The 19,676-nt window shown below is 39.3% G+C and overlaps 1 protein-coding gene across 1 annotated transcript in view; it reads left to right on the top strand.

Moving 5' to 3' along the window:
- Positions 1-689: 689 nt before the first annotated feature.
- Positions 690-19,676, top strand: part of LOC127572493 (very low-density lipoprotein receptor-like) — a 36,756-nt gene continuing 17,769 nt past the window's right edge. Inside the window, exons 1-8 of the mRNA XM_052019841.1 lie at positions 690-821; positions 4,857-5,039; positions 5,784-5,999; positions 9,907-10,136; positions 12,531-12,657; positions 12,759-12,937; positions 13,954-14,140; positions 16,120-16,335. Coding sequence (XP_051875801.1) covers positions 737-821; positions 4,857-5,039; positions 5,784-5,999; positions 9,907-10,136; positions 12,531-12,657; positions 12,759-12,937; positions 13,954-14,140; positions 16,120-16,335 — 1,423 coding nt within the window. The 5' untranslated portion in view covers positions 690-736. The remainder of the gene's footprint in view (positions 822-4,856; positions 5,040-5,783; positions 6,000-9,906; positions 10,137-12,530; positions 12,658-12,758; positions 12,938-13,953; positions 14,141-16,119; positions 16,336-19,676) is intronic.

Genomic DNA, 19,676 nt, shown 5'->3' with positions numbered 1-19,676 from the left:
TCTGGAAATTTGGGGATGGACAATAAACACTGGCCTTGCTGGTGACATCGACATTCCGAAAATGAATAAATAATAAAACAAATGAATCAACTTCTTCCACATGTTGTTCACGTTAGAAACCTTCTTGTTGCAAAGCAAGTGACATATCTCTGCAACCCTGGTGAGAAATGCTCAAGAGTCCTTTCAGTGCCTCTCTCAAAACTTTCTTTTGTCCAGTTTCTTTGCAGGGGAAAAGATTAGGCAGTAGAGTTTAGTGCACCGAAAAAAGGTGACACACAATTTCTGGACATATTTTGCTAAATATGGTTTAATTAAACTTACATTGTATGGGGTCATTTATGGCTTTATTATGGTTTCTTGTAATTCAGTTACATATGTTGGGGTGCCCCCATATTTAGTCTAATATCATTATATGTGATTGCAATAACTCTGGAGTCAATTAGGGATGTGGTCTGCCTTTAACATTGCAAACTTTCCTTCAAATAAACAATAGGAAAATAACACTGTACACCCGTTGTTGTCAAGGTCACGGAAATCAACTGCTGTTCAACTGCCTGGAATGAAATAAACTCTCGAAATTAATTAATTGGTGTTAATTGTTTACAAAGCTTTCTGCAAACGTGACAAATAGCAGGTTTCCTTTGGAATTGGTGTCAATGAGTGGGCCGATATGTAGAGTGCCGGAGGGAGTTGAAGTTAGTCTTTCGGGTGTTGGCTCTGGCAAAAAGAAGGAAAAATGGGGTGGTGCATTTTAAAGTGGCTGCTCCTAGGGATATTTACAAACTTTTTGATTCTTTCTAAAAGTGATTCTGATGTTGTGGGTAAGTTATTATTGATGCCGATTATTCGGCGAGTAGCAGCCGGCATCGTGCTATTGATTCCGTGCATTGAGCTTGGGATGGTGTCAAGGGAACTCCTCGATTATTATGTGGAGGGGCGATTTTATATAGGAGTTCTTTTATTTTCCTAACTAACATGTGTTGTATTAATACATCGGGTAACGATGTAGCTTGACTGCTGAAGTGTCAAAATATTGAAGGCTGTAAGTGTGCTTGTCCTCCTGGAACCGTTCCAGCATCGGGAAAACTTGAAAGCAAGTATTCTCCCCAAGCAGTTCATGTGGTTAAAGCTTCTGTAACCTGAGCTACGGACTAGGGTTCCACTGCTCCTTTAATAGTCATATCTAATTTGTCATCAAAAGGAGTTTTGAACATGCAGCATGATCAGGTTCAGGGTTAAGAACAAATTTCTCAAAACATAATATGAATTGACGTCATACTTCCCTCAAGACTAGAACGAAGTATTGAAACCATTCTTACATCTAAACCAGTTGTGTTTTTTTTTCAAGCAATGCTATGTGTCACTGAAACTAGTGAAGGCACCCCCTAACCACCAAAGGGGATAATTATATGCTATAAACTCCCCTTTTTAGACACTTCCCTTTCTTCCCCCAACCCACCCCAATTACTTCTGATTCATTTAATGAAGGCTACAGCAGGATTGGACTTGAAATGGAAGCAACTCAACTATGTCTTGAGTCCAAATAGAATTGGTGGCTTCCTTAAATGAGCTTGCTGTTTCAACTCTACCCCACGATATAGTGCACCAGTTTTGTTGGTTTCTTTTGATCCTTGCTATTGACCCATTTGTACATGGGGTAAACTAGCAAGTGATTTAAAAACAAAGCTTCTAGAGGTGCGTGTGTATATATGAAGAGTGAAACTGTGTCCCTCCAAACTGCAGATGCATAAAACATTCAATATATAATAAAGTGACCAACAGAGAATTTGGATAGCTATTAAACTGGTGACAGGCCGTCCTGTTCCTGGACCTGATGACCTTCATCCTTGGGTGTTGAAGGGAGTGGCTGCAGAGGTAGTGCCTATGCTGGTTACAATCTACCAAATCATGGTAGATTGGAGAAGTGTTAGAGAATTAACTTGTAATGCTCCATTAAAGGAGTGGAAATGGAAAACTATAGGCCAGTAAGTGTAACATTTTCCATTGGGGAAAATTCTAGAATCTATTAAGGATGTAATAAGACATTCAGAAATGGGACAATGCATCATAATGGACATTTTTCTCAATTATGAATGGGAAATCCATGTTTTGAGAGCATTTGTATTTTTTTCAAGGGAATAAAAAAAAATGGGATAAAGGAGATCCAGTAGAAGGTATTTTGCAAGTGTGATAGGTGTGGGGTTGTCAAGGATAGGGGATTGGCTAACAAGTTGGGATGAATGGCCTGTTGCCAGCTGGAAATGTAACTTAGATGGATTGTTACCAATTGGTGTTCTAACCTCCATTCAAAATCAATATAAGTTTGAATAAAGGAAAATGAACAGCCTCAAATATTGAGGTGAGATGGTGAGTGGAGGACATGCTTGTAAAGGGATATAGACTCAGCAGAAGTGTCCAGTATAGTGGCAGGAAAATGAAGTTATCCACTTTGGAAAGAAGAATGCAAAAACAAATTATTTGAATGGTGAGGCTACAGAATGTAGTACAAAACATGGAGTTGTAGCATGTAATTATGAAGGCCAATGCAATGTTTACCTTTATTAGTATGGAAACATTTTGGTGCAACTTTACAGGGTGATTGTGAGCCTGTTCACAGCACTCCAGATGCAATTTGATCTCCATATTTAAGGATATGCTTGCATTGGAGGCAGTGCAGAGAAAGTTACTAATTGATACTGAGAAAGGGGATCAATCTTTATTATTGAAGAGGTTGACAAATGGATGCTGAGGATGTTTTCTTGTGAAAGTATCTAGAGCTATGAGGCATCATTTTGCAAAAGTTGCCCACTTCAGAATGGGATGAATCTACTACAGCTCCAGAGAATTGCCATTAAATGTATTCAAGATGAATATTTGAAAGCTTCTCCAGTATTCCCAGTTTAAGATATTTACTCATTGCTGCTTTAGCACTCCCACCCCCATGCTTTCCAATTGATCTGTTTTATTGAACATGGCCTCTGAATGCACACTCTAGAAGCATAACTTTGCTTTAGTCTAGAACTGTCCAATGATTTGAGACCTTGATCATATTTTGGAATGCTCTATTGGGGGGGTGGGAATGCATTGAACAACAGATCAAGCTTAAATCATTCTCCAATGGTTTCCCCCCCCCCCTTCCCCATTCACTTTAATGCTAGTGTGAACTTTAGCTCCTTGAACACTTGCCTTGTTCAGTTTCAATATCTGCCTTGTCTTGAACCTGAAATACTCCTTGTAATTTATGGCTCAGCTTCTAGTTATAACTAGAGAAACAGGACCGCAGATGCTGAATCCAGATTTGAAGGTGGGGGACTACCTGCTGGAGTAAATCAGCAGGTCAAGCAGTATCTATGGAGAAAAGCAGACAGTCAATGTTTTGGATTAGCACTCAGCTTGCAGTTGCCTGAACATGAAATTCCATGTCTCCAACTGTTTCAGTAGTTCCACCAGTCTGCTTGGGGAAAGGAGTGGAGAGGCAGCTGCTAAGAATGTTAGAACCATCCGTCATTAAGCTAAGAGACTTACAATTTTTGTCCTGGTGAAGACTGGTCAAGGTAGCTTCTGCCACCTATACCTACCCTTCAATCTACAAAATGGCAAGCTGGAGTATGCCATGGGGAAGCTGCACAAATCTGAACACTGAAGTGTTCTATTGCATAGTGTTAAAATACTATCAAGTAGTACATACCTCTAACTTTATTCCTTATGAAGGTCTACCATGTAGCAAATGTACATGACGTAAACTCTGCCTAGAGCTTTCTGCAGCTCTAGTCTGTCCCCTATTGTTCTAATTTCTGCAGTAGGATGTGGAACAGCATTCTGTAGCAGCAGATTCATTGTCTTGTTCTTAAGACTTGCCTTTGATTAACTAAGGAATGAATTTAAAGCTATCAGTACTTGATGAAATCGTGAAAGGACAATTGGGCTAACAGCTGAAGTCAAATTCTTCAACTAGGAAATGGAAAGTTTTGTGTTTGGTTAACTGGGCATTTGATCCAGTACACTCAGTTGTGGCTTCTGGCTGTTTGTCACCAGTGCAAAAACTTGCATTAGCAGATCAATGTAGGGAAAACTACCCCATTCCCTACTGCCTTCTACTTTAAATGAGCTAAAGGAGACAGTATCAAAGGAAGGAACTGAAACAAGGAGACCTATGGAGAGAAAGCACTAAGTTGGTGCAATATATGTGGGGAAAGTTTCTCTGAAGGAAGAGTACAGTGAGAGGCAATGGCTCTTGGGTAATGCAAGTGTGAACTAGTTAACAGCTGAGCATATGGGTTGGGAAATTTAAATGAGCTAAAGTTGTACGTGAGAATGGCACTCCATTTCGGGCTGAGATGATCATCCATTTCTCTAGAGAAAATGGGCTCAAATAGTGCAGTGGCTATGAAGAGAGTTCAACCAACTGACACTGGCTGGGGAATAGAATCTAGCAAAAGTAGAAAGATTTTTGGGGGTTAGGCTGCGGTCTCTGTTTAATTGAGTATCTTGTGAATCATTCAAGATTGGATGTGGGAGAGTGATAGACTAAAATATAACTTCAGCTTCACTTGGACACAAGGTCAACAAAGTAACATGATAATTTATCCTTTGACTTGGGGCTAGGAAAGTGACGCCTGCAAGCACAAATGGGACTAGCTGGAGGGTGTTTCCCTTGGAAAGCCTACAGTGTTAGCCAGCATGTTCCCTCTTTAATCTGACAACTGTTAGCAGAGCTATTGCTCATCTTGACCACCTTGTTTTCTGTTATGCATCACATTTAGTGCAAATTTCTTGAATTTTTCTCAAATGATTGAGATTTAGTTGTACAATTTAAATTTGAGCTTGAAAGAATATGATCATTGTTTTGTTTATAGTCTCTACCTTGGATACTTGGGAGGTTCAACAAGATTCCAAGTCAACACTGGAGTGTGATCGAACATCCATCCTTTGTAAAGATGGAACAGAATGTGTCCTCTTTGAATACCTGTGTGATGGTGATGAAGACTGTTCTGATGGATCTGATGAGATGGACTGTTCTGAAGTGTGTGATGAACCAGGTATCTATCCACATTAGTCTTTTCAGAAATCCACAACTGGGATATTTGAATAAGGCCAAAACTAATTAGTATGACAGATTTAATATAACTGCTATATTTTCCAATTGGAGGAATTCCCCAATTAAGCCAACTGATCCAATTTTTAATTTGCAGCAAATGTCTCCATGAATTCAAGTTGTCATAAGAGTATAGGAACAGGACTGTGGCCTACTGTCTTCATGGCAACCAAGTACCCATCTATACTGATCTCATTTCCCAACACTTGGTCTGTAGCCTTCTGTGACTTGGTGATTCAAATACGTGGGGGTGGGGGGGGGGGGGGAAACTTGTTCATTCTTCTGATCCCCTCATCCACTTCTCAAAATATCCCATTGAGTGACCAGCTTGCTGGGAGTTGAGCTAAACCCTTGGTCAGCATTACATTTTCTATTGGCTGGGGAAAGTGGTACAACATCTAGTCTAGGGTCTCTTTCACTATCCCATAGGATGAGGATTTACAGAGCTTGGCACAATGAGTGTGGTGAGGAAACTCCACTTCCATGGCAAGATTTTGAAGTGCTACTTAGCTGGATGCTGCAAAATCTTCAGAAGGCCTTGAATCTTGAAGGCACATAGTGGCTTTGAATGTTTGCAAAAAGTATTGTGGCATCTACCTTCTGATTAGTTGCCACTTATCTTTTCATGCCCTAGAACAATGTAATCAATTGGAACACTTTTTTTTCTTTCCCCCTCCCCCACCCTCAGATGCATTTAAATGCCTAGAAGGAACCAATTGTATTCAAGGTCACCTACACTGTGATGGTATTGCTCAATGTCAAGATGGATCTGATGAAATGAATTGCTTTCAAGAATCTGACTTGTGTGGCTTCTGGTGTGACAATCGCCAGATGTGTATTCCTCTTGACTGGATATGTGATGGCAGTGAAGACTGTAATGATAAAACTGATGAACTAGAATGTGGTAAGATGAGTTAGCTGTACTTGACATTAAATGTTCTGTATTATCCCAGCACTGACTAGACTGTGTGCATGTGCCCCTGAAGTTGATCTTTTAAGGATCTGATTTAAGATTATCTCCTTGGCACAGCTTTTCAATGCCAAGTGAATTTCACAAAAATCTAAAAGGTAAATGTTTCTTCATGTGGCGCATGCTCAGATTCAAAGTTAGCCATTGCTATGTGAGCAACTTAAAATGAACCAAATATTCCTGCTATTGAGCTTTTGAACTTTTGTTCAGCTGCCAGTCTTCCTGATTCCTACATAAATGCAACCCTGGGAGCATACAAATCTGTTCCTGAGCAACTTTGCTGGGAAACCTTATTAGAAACTTGGAAATGGAATAAAATTTCTAAAGTACAGCGGTTGTACAGCATAAGGGTCTTCAAGCCCACTATGTGCATGTGGACCATTAAGTACCCATCCATACTAAAAGTTGGAAATACTCAGCAGGTCATGCCACATGTATAGAAGAAAGTTAATGTTTCAGTTCAAAGACCTTTTGTCAGGGAAGATGGGGGTGGGGAAGTATCTCTGACAGGGTAAAACCAGGGTGACTATGGGGAGAAGCTGTAAGCTAGGTTATCTGGCCAATGAGTGAATGGGAACAGTTAGTGGTCTGAGGGCTCTCTGGCTAGACCAGAAGCCTGACCAGTTCCTCCCCCTCCAATGTACCCTTTCACCTGGCTGAACATATTCTCACGTGAACAACTTTTCCTTGAACTCTTGCTTTCTTCTGATCACGGGTGTAGCTATGAGCACTTGCATGGGGCCAGATATGACTTATTTTTGTGGGATGTGGCATAGTCTCTGTTTCAGTCTTACCCTGGCCTGCTCCCTTAACTCTTTTCCTCAGTACATCAATGACAGTGTTGGTGCTGCTTCCTGTTCTAATGATAACTTGACAATTTCACCCTACTTTTGCATGTTCAATCTGACTCTTCCTTTTCTGCATCTGTCTTGTCTCAAAGACTAGCTATAACATCCATTACAAACCTAACAACTGCTTTGTCCTACCCTGTCTCCTGTAAGGACTTTCTCAGTTTCTCCATTGTATCTGTTCTAAGACTCTCCAGACAAGTACTTCTGAAATGCCTTCCTCCTGCTTGAACCATGGCTTTCCCTCTACTATTGTTAACAAAGCTCCTGAATGCCTCTCATCCATTTCCTGTGCCTCAGGAGAATCCCACTCAAATCCCCTAATTCTCTCCATGTGCCCTCCTTTAGACAACACTGGGAGGGGAGAGGAGAGAGTGGGAGGGGGGCAGCAGCATGTGGGGAATTCTTGCTGTCTACAATCTCCCTCAATTTCCTGTACCTCTTTTTAAATTATCTCTTGGCCTCCTGCTTCATGGAAGGCATCCAGTCTCTCATAAACTTAATGCTTCATTCCAGGCAACATCCTAGTAAATCTCCAACAATTTTATCCCATATGGGTATGGCCTAACCAAACTTTTAAAGTTGTGACATAACATCCCTGCTATGACTAATGATGAGCATCCCATATGTTGCCTTCACCCCATCTACCTGTGCTGCCATCTTTGGGGATCAAATAGATTGAACTTGAATACCTCTCTTAATCAACACTCCTTAGGGCCCTAACATTTCCTGTTTTCATATCTCATTTAATCTCCCAAAATGCATCACATTGCACATGTTGGGATTAAACTCTATCTGCCATTACTCCAACACAACTTTCAAGCTGGTCAGTATAATTCTGCAGCCCAAAATGATCCTACAACACTTACTTGCAGCAAACTTTATATATAACGAATGACACTGGTTCCAGCACTGATCTGTGGTACACCACTGTTCACCAGGCTTCCAACAACAAAAGCAATCCTCCACCATCACCCTATCTCCTTTTACCAAGCTATACTCGAATCCAATTTGTGTTGGATCCCATGTACTCAACTTTTTGTCCCAGCAATCAATGTGGGACATGGAAGTCCATGTAGACTATATCAGATGCACTGCCTTTCATAATACACTCGGTTACCGCTTAATAATCAACCAAACGACTAAAATCCCTGGCTGCATGCACAGATTGCTCCTTTGAATCCTATAGGGACCTATTCTTTCTCCAGTTATCATCCAGCTCCTAATATACCAAATAAATACCATTATTCTCCTAATCTTGTCTGCCAGTGTTGGTGTTAATTCATGGCCCCCTCTGCTCTAAGTTGGGTACTCTCCTACACACTATAATCAGTCTCCACTATTTTCAATCTATCATCCTGGGTTCCCTAATCTTCCCATCCTTTGCCTTCATGGGAATATATTGGTACAGAATGCTGTCTCCTTCAAGAATATCACTTGTTGGGTGGTCTATCCACATGGCAGTTCCCCATCTCCTTTTGCCAAGTCCTGTCTTGTTATTGAAATCAACCTTCCTGTAACTTAGAATCTTGACTTCTGGACCATCCTTGCCTCTTTCCAACCTACATACATTGAAAGTTGCAGTGATCACTGGTCCCCCCTCTGACACATTCCTCCACTTGTCTGCCCCCTGTTTCCCAAGATTAAGTCCAGTACAGCCCCTTCTCTAGTGGGACTAGATAGGACTTGGTTCTCTAAGTGCAGTTTACAAGTTCCACCCCATCTAAGCCCCTTGCATTAAATCAATCCCAGTTAATTCTGGAGAAGTTAAAATCCCCCACTACTACAATCCTATTTCTTAGTGACCAAAGCAATGTTGCTAGACCCCACAAGACTAGGCTTGAATTGGCCTGGAGTTCTTGCCTCTTCTGCCTTACCACTTTGTGTTCCACTTTTGAGCACTCCATTCTCAGTGACTTGGTGTCCCTTGCTGGAAAGCAACTGATCAGAATCCAAACACAATAATTTAATCTGATGTGATTAATTGTATTAGTTACACATTGATCAGTTCATTGAGTTAGTAGTTTGCCTTTGTTCATGCTTTCAACATTACTGGTTCTTTGGCTAGAATCCTGTTGCTTAGCTCACTGCTTTCCCTGGTTCAGTTTCTTCCAGACTAATCTGGTTTGTACCAATCCCAGCTGAAACTGGTTTGGTTTTGGTCCTTGCAGAGATTGTGCAATAATTTAAAATTAATCAAACTTGACTAGTCTAATTCCAATGGAGGGTTTTTTGTTTCCATGCTGACTATTTACCTTCACTTGCTTTCAACTTATTAGAAATGGAATAATGGGCAAATGGCCTTTCAAACCAGTAACAATGTTGATTCAACATGACTGTTGAAATGGTATTGTGTACCAATTTACCATGTTAGTGGAAATAGTATTATATAAATGTTCAGCTGTACCTTTGACTCTGCTCTGGAATATCCATTGAGATGAAACATCTGCTAGGTTAATTGCAGAATAAGGATCAACAGCATGAGTAATTAGTTGAAAAATGTGAACAATTGACAGTTAACCAAGGAACTGAATTTCAAAAGCAAGCTGTCAATACTTTCCTATTATGCCTTCTTTCAGATTTTGATTGCATTAGTTTTTCTCCTGGTTAATTTGTAAAATGTGTACCTTTTTGACCAATGGTATGTACACTAACCCATTACCTGTTAGCAATGATGCTGTAGAGTATTAGGTCACACTTGACTCGGGACTTGGGAGGGAAGCTGCTAGATTTGGCTACTCATTTGATGTGTTGCACAGCAAAAGGAGCAGGATGAATAGTTGAGATTAATTTGCAAAAAACCACATTTCCAGATGAGAAAACAACTTTCAAACTTGTACAATATTTGGGTATCAAGTGGTTAAAGTTGATGGTCAAATGCATTTGGATTTTAAAAACAAGTAGATTCTTGCACAAATGTACAATTTGTAAATTCTTTACAAATGTTGCCTTCCATTTGACTCTGACTTGTTGCTGTTTTCCTTTCCATGCAGGGTGTGGTAGTGATGACTTCACCTGTGATGATGGACAATGTATTTCTCTGGCTTTCCGCTGTGATTTGAAGTATGACTGCAGGGATAAGTCAGATGAGCACAATTGTATCAAACCCAAGAAAGTTCCATGCCAACCTGGAGAAATCATGTGTCCTGTCAGCAAGGAATGCATAATAAATGAGTGGTGGTGTGATGACTATATAGACTGTGGAGATGGAATGGATGAGCAGGTACACTTGTTTAAACTAAATGCTACAGTAACTCAAATGCAAAATATCCTAATCTTTTTGCGAGAAGAGGAACACCCTGAATTTGGTATTTCTGTGGGTTTGCAGAAATGGAGGCAACTGAGAAACTTCAGCAGCTTCAGTTGTGATTACTAATCTTGTGTTCACAGGTTAACTAGATCCAGTGATCTTCCAAGGAATAGACTAGCTTTTACTGTTTCATAAGTTCTTAGCACATAGCTTAGCTAGGGCTTCCCAACAGCTCTTGTACTTGCAGCATTTGGTGGTTGGCTTCCATCAGCCACCACCCCAACCCTGAGACACAATCTGCTACCTGGGTATGGAAAACAAAGTTGTTCTCGAAAGAAGCAGAAACTTTCGACTCTTTATTAACACTGGCTAACTTATTGTAAACTTTGTATATGCAAGGTATTCCTGTTAAATTGCATTTTGTATGACAATTTTGCATTTAATATTGGCTTCAATTACATCTGTGTAAATGCTTGGGTAAATTGCTGAATGTCAACCAGAACACTGAATGAAATCAGTAGGTCAAAGCAGCATCTGTGGCAGTAAAAGATGTCTTGGATCAGATACTGCATCAGGACTGGGAGGGAAGAACAAAGATTGGCAGTAAATAAAGGGTGATGGGATAGGCTACTAGATGGGTGGAACAAGATGAGGGTGATGGGTAAATGGAACCAGGTGGGAGGGATGAACAAAACAGAAAACTAGGTGAACAGTTACATCTCCATCTAAGAGAGCATGGGAGGTGTGGGTTACCTGAAATTTTGATTTGTATCAGTTGTAAGCTAACCAAGCAGAATGCAGTTGCTTTTCCAATTTGTTTGGCTTCTCTGTAACAATGAAGGCAGAATGGGTCAGTAGGAGTGGGAAGGAGTTAAAATGATATACAAGCAGCAGACCTATGACCATTGCAGACAGCACAGGTGATCTGCAAAAACAGTCACCTAATCTATGCTTGTTCTGGCAATGCAGAGCACCAAATACAGACCAGGTTGGAAAAGGTACCAGCTGGCCTTTCCAGATGTGGTAGGCTTGGTATCCCCATGGGAGGAGAAGGTGAAAGGACATGTTACACTTCTGGTTGCAGTGCAAGGTGCCAGGGACCAGGAAGGGTAAGGGGTGAGCAGAGTTCTAAAGTACCCCCTGTAGAAAGCAAGTGGGTGTGGGGGGCAGGGAGGAGGGGGCTGATGTGGGATTGTTTGGGGATGGCAGAGGACAGATGACTTCTGTAGGATGTGGCACTTGAGTTTTTGATGTAGTGGGGCAAAACTGAGGGAGTGGTGTACTAGAGTAAGACTGTTCCATGTAGCCAAGAGGCAGCCTAAGCCAGGATCCATGTGAGTACCACGTCTACCTCATTTTCTGCTGATCAAAGGGAGGAATCAAGTGGATGACTGTTGGTGAGGAGAACTAGTTGAGTCTTTGTATAAGGTGAGGAATTCTGCTCTAGAACTTCTGGAATCCAGACATTTCAGAAGTGTGGCTTCCCCTCTGCCACAGTTGATGGAGACCTCATAGATTTTCACTATCTCCCATGCATTTGTTCTGACCACTCCCCTGGCATTCCCTCCCCCCCCCCATCAAACAACTGAAGGTGTAACACCTGTGCCTTTTACTTTCTCTTCACCCACCCACCCACACCCACCCTCACCCACCCTCACTTCAAACAAAAAAACATCCAGTAACTCAAACTTCCCTTCCAGATGAGGCAGATGCACCTCTGACAACCTGGTCTACTGCATTATGCTCACAATGTGGCTTCCTCTACACTGATGAAACCAAGCATGAACTTGGTGCCTGCAGACAGCACAGGTGCTCTGCAAAACAAGTTGTCTTAAGCTACTGGTTGCATATCGTTTTAACTCTGCTTCTAACTCCCACACTGACCTGTCTGTCCTCCACATTCTCCATTGCTGAATAGGCCAAATATCTCTAATTCCACTTGGGTAGCTTGCAACCCAGTGGCGTGAACACTGAATTTTCCAGTTTGGGGTGACCCACACCATTGGTGGTGCTCCCTCACACTTGTCCATCTATTTTCTTCTCCCTGACCCCACCACCAACCTGGCTTCACTTGCTAATTTCCCCATCTGGTCCCACCTATCACTTACCAGCCTTTATCTACATGCTATGTACTGCCACAAACTGGCAATCTTTCCTGATTCCTCCTTCCCCACACCCACTCCTGATACAGTCTTTGTCTGAAATGTCAACTTTCCCCTTTTGCTTCCACAAATGCTGTTTAACCTGCTGAGTTCTTGTTGCATATGTTTTTGTTCCAGATGCCAATCTGTATAGTCTTTGAATATCAACTTGTTCAATACTAAAGTATGCTACCAATATAAAGTTGCTAAAACACTCCCTTTCTAGAACTGCAAATTTTCAGAGATCCCATGCAGGGGATTTCAATGGACATGCAGTAATTTTCAGTGTGTTCCTGACTTCTGGCGTTGTGATGGGCTAAAAGACTGCAAGGATGGTAGTGATGAGATGACATGTGAGTTTCTACCTATCTAGGTTATCCTACTCCAGAGTTTAGTTTCATTGGTTAGTGATTGAGCTTAACCTTGAATGAATCTTTCCTCTTCCTGTCTAAAGGCCAATCAAGACGGTGCAAAAGTTTTGAATTCCAATGTGCTACATCAGAATGTATCACCATGAATTTAGTCTGCAATGGAAAGTCTGATTGTTCAGATGCTTCTGATGAGGGTGGAGACTGTGATTCACAAGAATGCACAAACTGTACCAATGTATGTTTCAAGACACCAAATGGGCCTGTAAGTGTTTTTGAAAATATGGAGACAAGCACAAATTTGCTAAATGTATTGTAATTTGGATTAACATTGATTTACTTCTGGGAAGTTGCTACCCAGACTTCTGTCTCCTACCTGACTTTCTCATAACTGGACCCAATGGTCAGTAGTTGGATTCAAACACTGACCTCTGCTTGCATTTATCCCTAGCAGATTAGGGAAGAGTAGCAATAAGTTTCTCTTGATTCGCCATATACACCTAGAGTTTACCAGGACAATGGAATGCAGCTCCCCCAGTTATGTTTAAAAACTGAATTACTGAGTCAGCCTGCTACCTGGATATAACTCTAATCGTCATGCATTAAAATTGCTAATTTGATCTCCAAACCAGAAATAACTGTCCCTTTTCAAGTGAGTAGGGGATCTAATTCTACTCTAGTTTGGGCTGCTGTAAAATGGGAGGCAGTATTTCTCTCTTGGCTGTTGAACTCATGGAGCCCAGTAATGAAGCAGTGATATTGCAGCACTGTTTATCCTGGACTTGTAGCAAATGCCAGCTTCCCTCAATTTTCACCAATGGACATGGGTACATCACTGAGCTTTGAATGCCACGGTGCAATTGAGAAATGATATTGAAAACCATCTCCCTTCTCCTAAATTAGTGGCTTTTGTCAGGGGTGGGGGGAGGAAAGAAGATGGAGGAACTGACAACTGGTGCTCCTCTTACCTACCAAGTTGCTTAAAATTCATTGTACTAAAGGAATATAAATTAAAAAAAATTCTACCAACAGTGAGGAAGTAATTTCTGGACAGAAGGCTTGAGAACATGTCATCAGTTGGGTTGGGTCTTAAATGCTCCTGCAGGTGCTCAATTGGATATTGTTTCTTTCCACCACTGCACAAAGCATTCTTGTAGAACAATGGCCATTATTTGTCTTCACAATTTTCTACACTGAAACAATTTAATCTCATTGTCCTGCTGGCAATTTGAAATTTGCTGCATAACTAGACCTGATCCAGGATTAACTTTTCTATTGCAGCAGTGTGGCTGTGCAAGTGGGTTTAAACTCACACCTGACTTGGACACCTGTGTTGATATTGATGAATGTAAAGAACTAGCAACCAGACCTTGCAGTCAAATGTGTCTAAATAAGAATGGAACCTACAGCTGCAACTGTTACCCTCATTATCTGCTGAAAAATGATGGATCGAGCTGTAAAGTAACAGGTAAGCACATCCTTGCTTCCATTGCCTGCTTTAAGTTTAAATTTCAAGGTTACTATACAAACAAAATTGCATAGTATACTTGCTGGGCATTAACAACAACTGTCTGAGAAACAAAGGACTGATGCTGGAGTTCCTAGTGTTTTTAACCATAACTGTTCAGTGCTTTACCTGCCCTGGATTAGTCATTATCCTTCTGTTTCCCATTCTCCAGAAGATGCACTGTCCATTGTAAAGAATCCATCCTGTATATTGTACACCTGTCCATTCTAACAACTCCTGACACTAATTTGGAATATTGACCAGCAGTGAAACCAAACCAAGGCTGTACCATACAAGCTGCTCCCTTAAGTTAGATAAACCAATGATTTGCTTGAGCCACATGAGTTTTGAATCTAACAGGATGTGGATGCTTGTGAGAAGGCCTGTATTGCCTATCCCTAGAACTAGCAAGTACATTTTTCTTTTGGGGCTATAAATTCTTACTGCCAGTTGCCTGGCTTTGAGACACTTTGTAGCAATTGGTTCTGTTAGATACATGCTGCATGGGTGATGGAATTGAGGTTTTTGGACACTACCAGATTACAACAAGCATGAAATATGCCCTCTAGTTTGCACTGTCCTTGTGAAATAATCACAATTACTTGCTGCATGGCTGTCACCTCAGCCTTTGGGTTACCATGAAGCAGGTAAAATGTTTGGTACCAAAAATAAGAGTGGGGCACTTAGCCACCAGCTTGTTTTGCCATTTGCAAGATAATGCTAATCTTTATCATTCCTATTCCTACCCTAATCTCATTTCTTGATTCCTTTAATCCAGAAAACTAGCAATCTGTTTTGAATTCAGAGTTGTCAATCCCAGGGTTTCAAGGTTTACTACCCTTAGCTTGCCCTTTTGGGATTGAACAATTCCAGACTCCTTACTTGCAGAAACATTTCTGCTGTGCACCCTCCAAGAATGTTGTAATTTCAAAGATTGCCATTCATTCTTAAAATAGACCCAGCCTAATCTATCTTGTCAGATGGTAGAGCTGCTATTGCCAGGAACAAGTCTGGTGAATTGTCACTATTCCCTGTAAGTATATCTTTGAAAGAAGAGCAAAATTAGTGATATACTTACAGGTGTATTCTCACCAAAGCCCTATATAACTAGGTTTCAATCCTGTGTGGTTACCTAATGTCTTAACTTTGTACTAGTCTGGCAGGAAAGACCAAGCTACCATGTGCCTTCCTAATTGCCTGAAACATCTGCATGTTAACTTCAGTGACTTGTATAGTATCTATGCCTCTTTAAACACTTCCCAATATCACTATTTTAAACAATACTTGACACTTCCTTCTGCTAATAACTTTAAATAGTTCCACACTCCTCCATCTTGGCATTTTGTTACCAGTCATTCAGTTTGTCTTGAAGCCTTTACACATGCTTGCATTCCCACTTATTTCATCTGCAAACATGGAAGTGTTGGTCCCCGGGAGAAATCATTAACATTGTGAAGTTGGTGATTGAAGCACCACAGGGATTGGTGCTCAGTTGGTCTCAGCCTAAGAACCAGTTTATTCCTACTTCTATTAACCCTCAATCCACTCTGCCACTGCTAATAGCAAGTCCATAGCAATACTATTTGATTGCATCCCCAATAAATGTAATTTCCCTTCCTATATAGGTCTGACTTTGTACTTTAATGCTAAATTTGCAATCAGGGTTACAATGTTTGTAAAATTCAGTGATCTAATTTCTCCCATTCATCTGTCACATCCAATTGTGTTTTGTGCCAAATTCTTGTCCCAATACCTAAGTACATCAACACTCCAAAGGAGGTTAGAGCACTTTGCAATCCAATTACTCCAGTATGCCTATCAAAAGCTGTAATGAAAATCAGCTTGTTTGGTGCCAGTAGAATATAATTCTGATCACTTCTATGTAAGATCAAAAAATTAGTGTTTTTACTCTAAGAAAATTTGCTTTGTAATCATTGCAGGTGCTGAGCCGGTTCTTCTTGCATCCATTCACCATGATATCCTACTGTATGGATTACACAGTGATAAAAAGGACATCATCTCTGCTGTTGCAAAGAATATAATGTTCCCATTGGATTATGATTGGAAGGAACAAGTAATCTTTTGGTCTGACACTTATTCTAAAAGTATAAACTGGATGAAACTGAACCAATATGATAAGGGGATGCTGATCAAAGGTCAGTTAAGAAACACAGCTTATCTTGAACTTTAATTTCAAAGCTGTATTAGTATCATAACCATCAAAGTTTACTTTCTGATATAGCTGTAAATGTTGGAAACACTCAGATCAAGCAGCATCTGAAAAGAATGTTAACAATTCAGTTCATTGACCTTTCAATTAACTGTTCCCTTCAATGACTCCTGTTTCCTGTTTATTTTGTACTTCCAGTAATCAGCTTGTAGCTAATAAATCAGATTTTTACAACCAAGATGAATAATTTTACAGAGAATTCTCCAGAACCCAAGGGTGGTGGAGGCCAGATCATTAAATGTATTGAAGATGGGGAACTATCAGACTTGAGCTCAGCATAGATCAGTGATGACATTGAATGTTAGGGCAACTTGAGGGGTCAAGTGGCCTACTCATATTTGTACCAGTGTTCTGAATTATTTTAAATATGCAATCTCATTGAACTGGGGTAAATTATTGGGAAATTGTACTCTGCACTACAACTTGAGATTAAGTATGAAGTCTTGAATGGTAAAGCATTGAAGGATAAATGTTGAATATAGATCTGAATTTAATTGTACACACTTAAAGAATGACATGCTTTAGTGAAAATGGCCACTAGTCAGGCATGAGATTGCAATAGCTAGAACAAACTTGGCCTCAGTAAAATTTTAGTAAATATGGAGGCCTTTGCTTGCTTAAAGATCATATTTGTACCATCACAATTTGGGCCAATTTATACTGTTACAAGGCTGACTGCAATGAGGAGCAATGCCTCATTCCATCTTGGTAGCCTCCAACCTGATGGTATCAACACCAGCATTTTGTGTGTGATATCAATGAGTTCTTGTTGCTTTTCTTTTTCAATCTCTTTATTAAATTTCAAATTAATACACATAGCAATAGTCTTTATACACAAGGTGCAAAGAGATCAGGATTACAATAATAACAGTTGACATATACACAGGGAGTAAAATATATAATCTGAACCTCCCAATCTCTTGCTAAGTGAACATGATACAAAAGAATTTGAAAAGAAATTTAATTATATGAAAAAAGAACCCCCAAAATTAAAAAATACAAGCAAACCAAAAACTTCAAAAAAAAAAACTGGACTGTTATTTCTTCGGTTTAAAACAAAATAATTGTCATTAGCTCTGCTCCTCTATATTCATATAAGAGGTTATTGAAAGGGATTTGAAAAAGGTCTGCTTACATAATATGGAAATACTGAATAAATAGACTATAAACTTCCTCAAATTTAAGCAAAGGATCAACAGTACCACTCCTAATATTTCTAAGTTTAAACACATTATAGTTTGAGAAAACCATTGAAATGTAGTAGGAGGTATAGGATCCTTCCACTTAAGTAGAATGGATCTCTTGGCCATTAATGTAACAAATGCAATCATACAACAAGCTGAAGTGGATAAATGGCCAGAATCCATCATTGGTAACCCAAAATTGCAGTAATAGGATGAGGTTGTAAATCAATATTCAATACAATTGAAACATTAAAAATGTCTTTCCAATATTTTTCCAAAAGAGGGCAGGACCAAAACACGTGTCAGGGAAGCCACCTACAAATTACATCTGTCACATAGGATTTATATGGTGATTAAAAACAGGCTAACTTAGACATGTGGGTCCTGTGAACCACCTTAAGCTGTATCAAAGAATGTCTAGCACACTGAAGATGTATTAACTAACTGGAGAATTTTCTTCCACATCTCTATAGGTAAAAGTATCTGGAGTTCTTTCCCTTTCATTCTTAATTTTATCAAATGTCTAGACATATTTTCATAATCAGATCATAAATTATTGCTATCAAGCCCTTCTGATAAGGATTAAAACCTAAATTTTTTCTGTAATTTCAATTTTGTGGTATTGGAAAAGTAGGTAAAATAACTTAAAAAATTTGATCTGTAAATCAAAAAATGTGATCTAGCCAAATTGTCTTTTGAACAGTTGTCTAATAAATACAATTATCAATGAATAGATCAAAAAAGCATGTTATTTCCTTCATTTTCCATAAAGAAAAAGCTAATCAATTCTGGATGGTTGAAAGAAATTTGGATTGGATAGGACTTGATAAAATGAATTTATTCAATCCAAAAAATCTTACAAAATTGAAACCATATTCATATTGTATGTTTAGTTATTGAGTTAATCATTTGTTTACTCAATTTAGTAAGTGCAAAAGGGAGTGAGCCTCCTAAAATAGAAGTTAATGAAAATCCTTGCACAGACTCAAGATACACCCATCGGGGACATTGAATTACATCTAAATCTTGTGCCAGAAAATTAAATATCTAATATTAATTGCCTAGTAGTAAAATCTAAAGTTAGGCAAAGCCATACTGCCATCATTTTTTAATTTCTGTAAATATTTTTTACTTAACCTTTTTATTCTGCCATATATGAAAGAATTTTAAAATCAATAGTATCAAAAAAGGATTTCGAGATGAAGGTTGGAACCGCCTGGAATAAATACAAAAATTTTGGTAAAATATTCATCTTAACCACATTAATTCAATCCATCAATGATAGAGACAATGGGGACCAGTTAGTAAACAATCGTTTAACATGATCAATTAAAGGTAAAAAGTTAACTTTGAATAAATCCTTGTGCTTCTTGGTAACTTTAACACCCAAATAAATAAAATAATTAGTCACTAATATAAATGGTAATTGCCTATAAATTGGGACTCTCATATTTAATGAGAAGCTTGGTCTTAAGATTTAATCTATAACCAGAGAAAACACTAAACTGAGCAAGCAGTGATGATGCTGCAGGAATGGATTTCTCAGTGTTAGAGATGTAAAGTAACAGGTCATCTGCATATAGTGATATCTTATGCATCCCCTTTCCACAGTGATATCACATATGTTAGAAGAGGGTTCCAAGGCAATATCAAATAATAAAGGACTTAAAGGGCAGCCCTGTCTAGTGCCTCAAAAGCCTGAAAAAGGGATGTCTAAATATTGACACCAAAGGTGTATGGTATTATCAATTTCATTGCAGGTATAAAATTTGGGCTAAAATTGAATTTCTCAAGCATGTTAAATAAATATTCCCATTCAACTCTATCAAATGCCTTCTCAGCATCTAGCAAGATAACACATTCTGGAATTGTAGATGAAGGGGTATATACAATATTCATTAACCTAATATTAAAATGCAAATAGTGTTTTTTTAAATCCTGTCTGGTCATCAGAAATTTGTGGAAGAACCTTTTCTAGTCTAGAAGCCAATATTTTGGAGTCTACATTCAATAAAGAAATAAGTCTGTAAGGTGCACATTCAGTAGGATCTTTATCCTTTTTAAGAATTAAAGAGTTGATTCA

This window comes from Pristis pectinata, chromosome 7 (assembly GCF_009764475.1).
Source record: "Pristis pectinata isolate sPriPec2 chromosome 7, sPriPec2.1.pri, whole genome shotgun sequence".
NCBI lineage: Eukaryota > Metazoa > Chordata > Chondrichthyes > Rhinopristiformes > Pristidae > Pristis > Pristis pectinata.
This window is presented reverse-complemented; position numbering and strand designations above follow the sequence as displayed.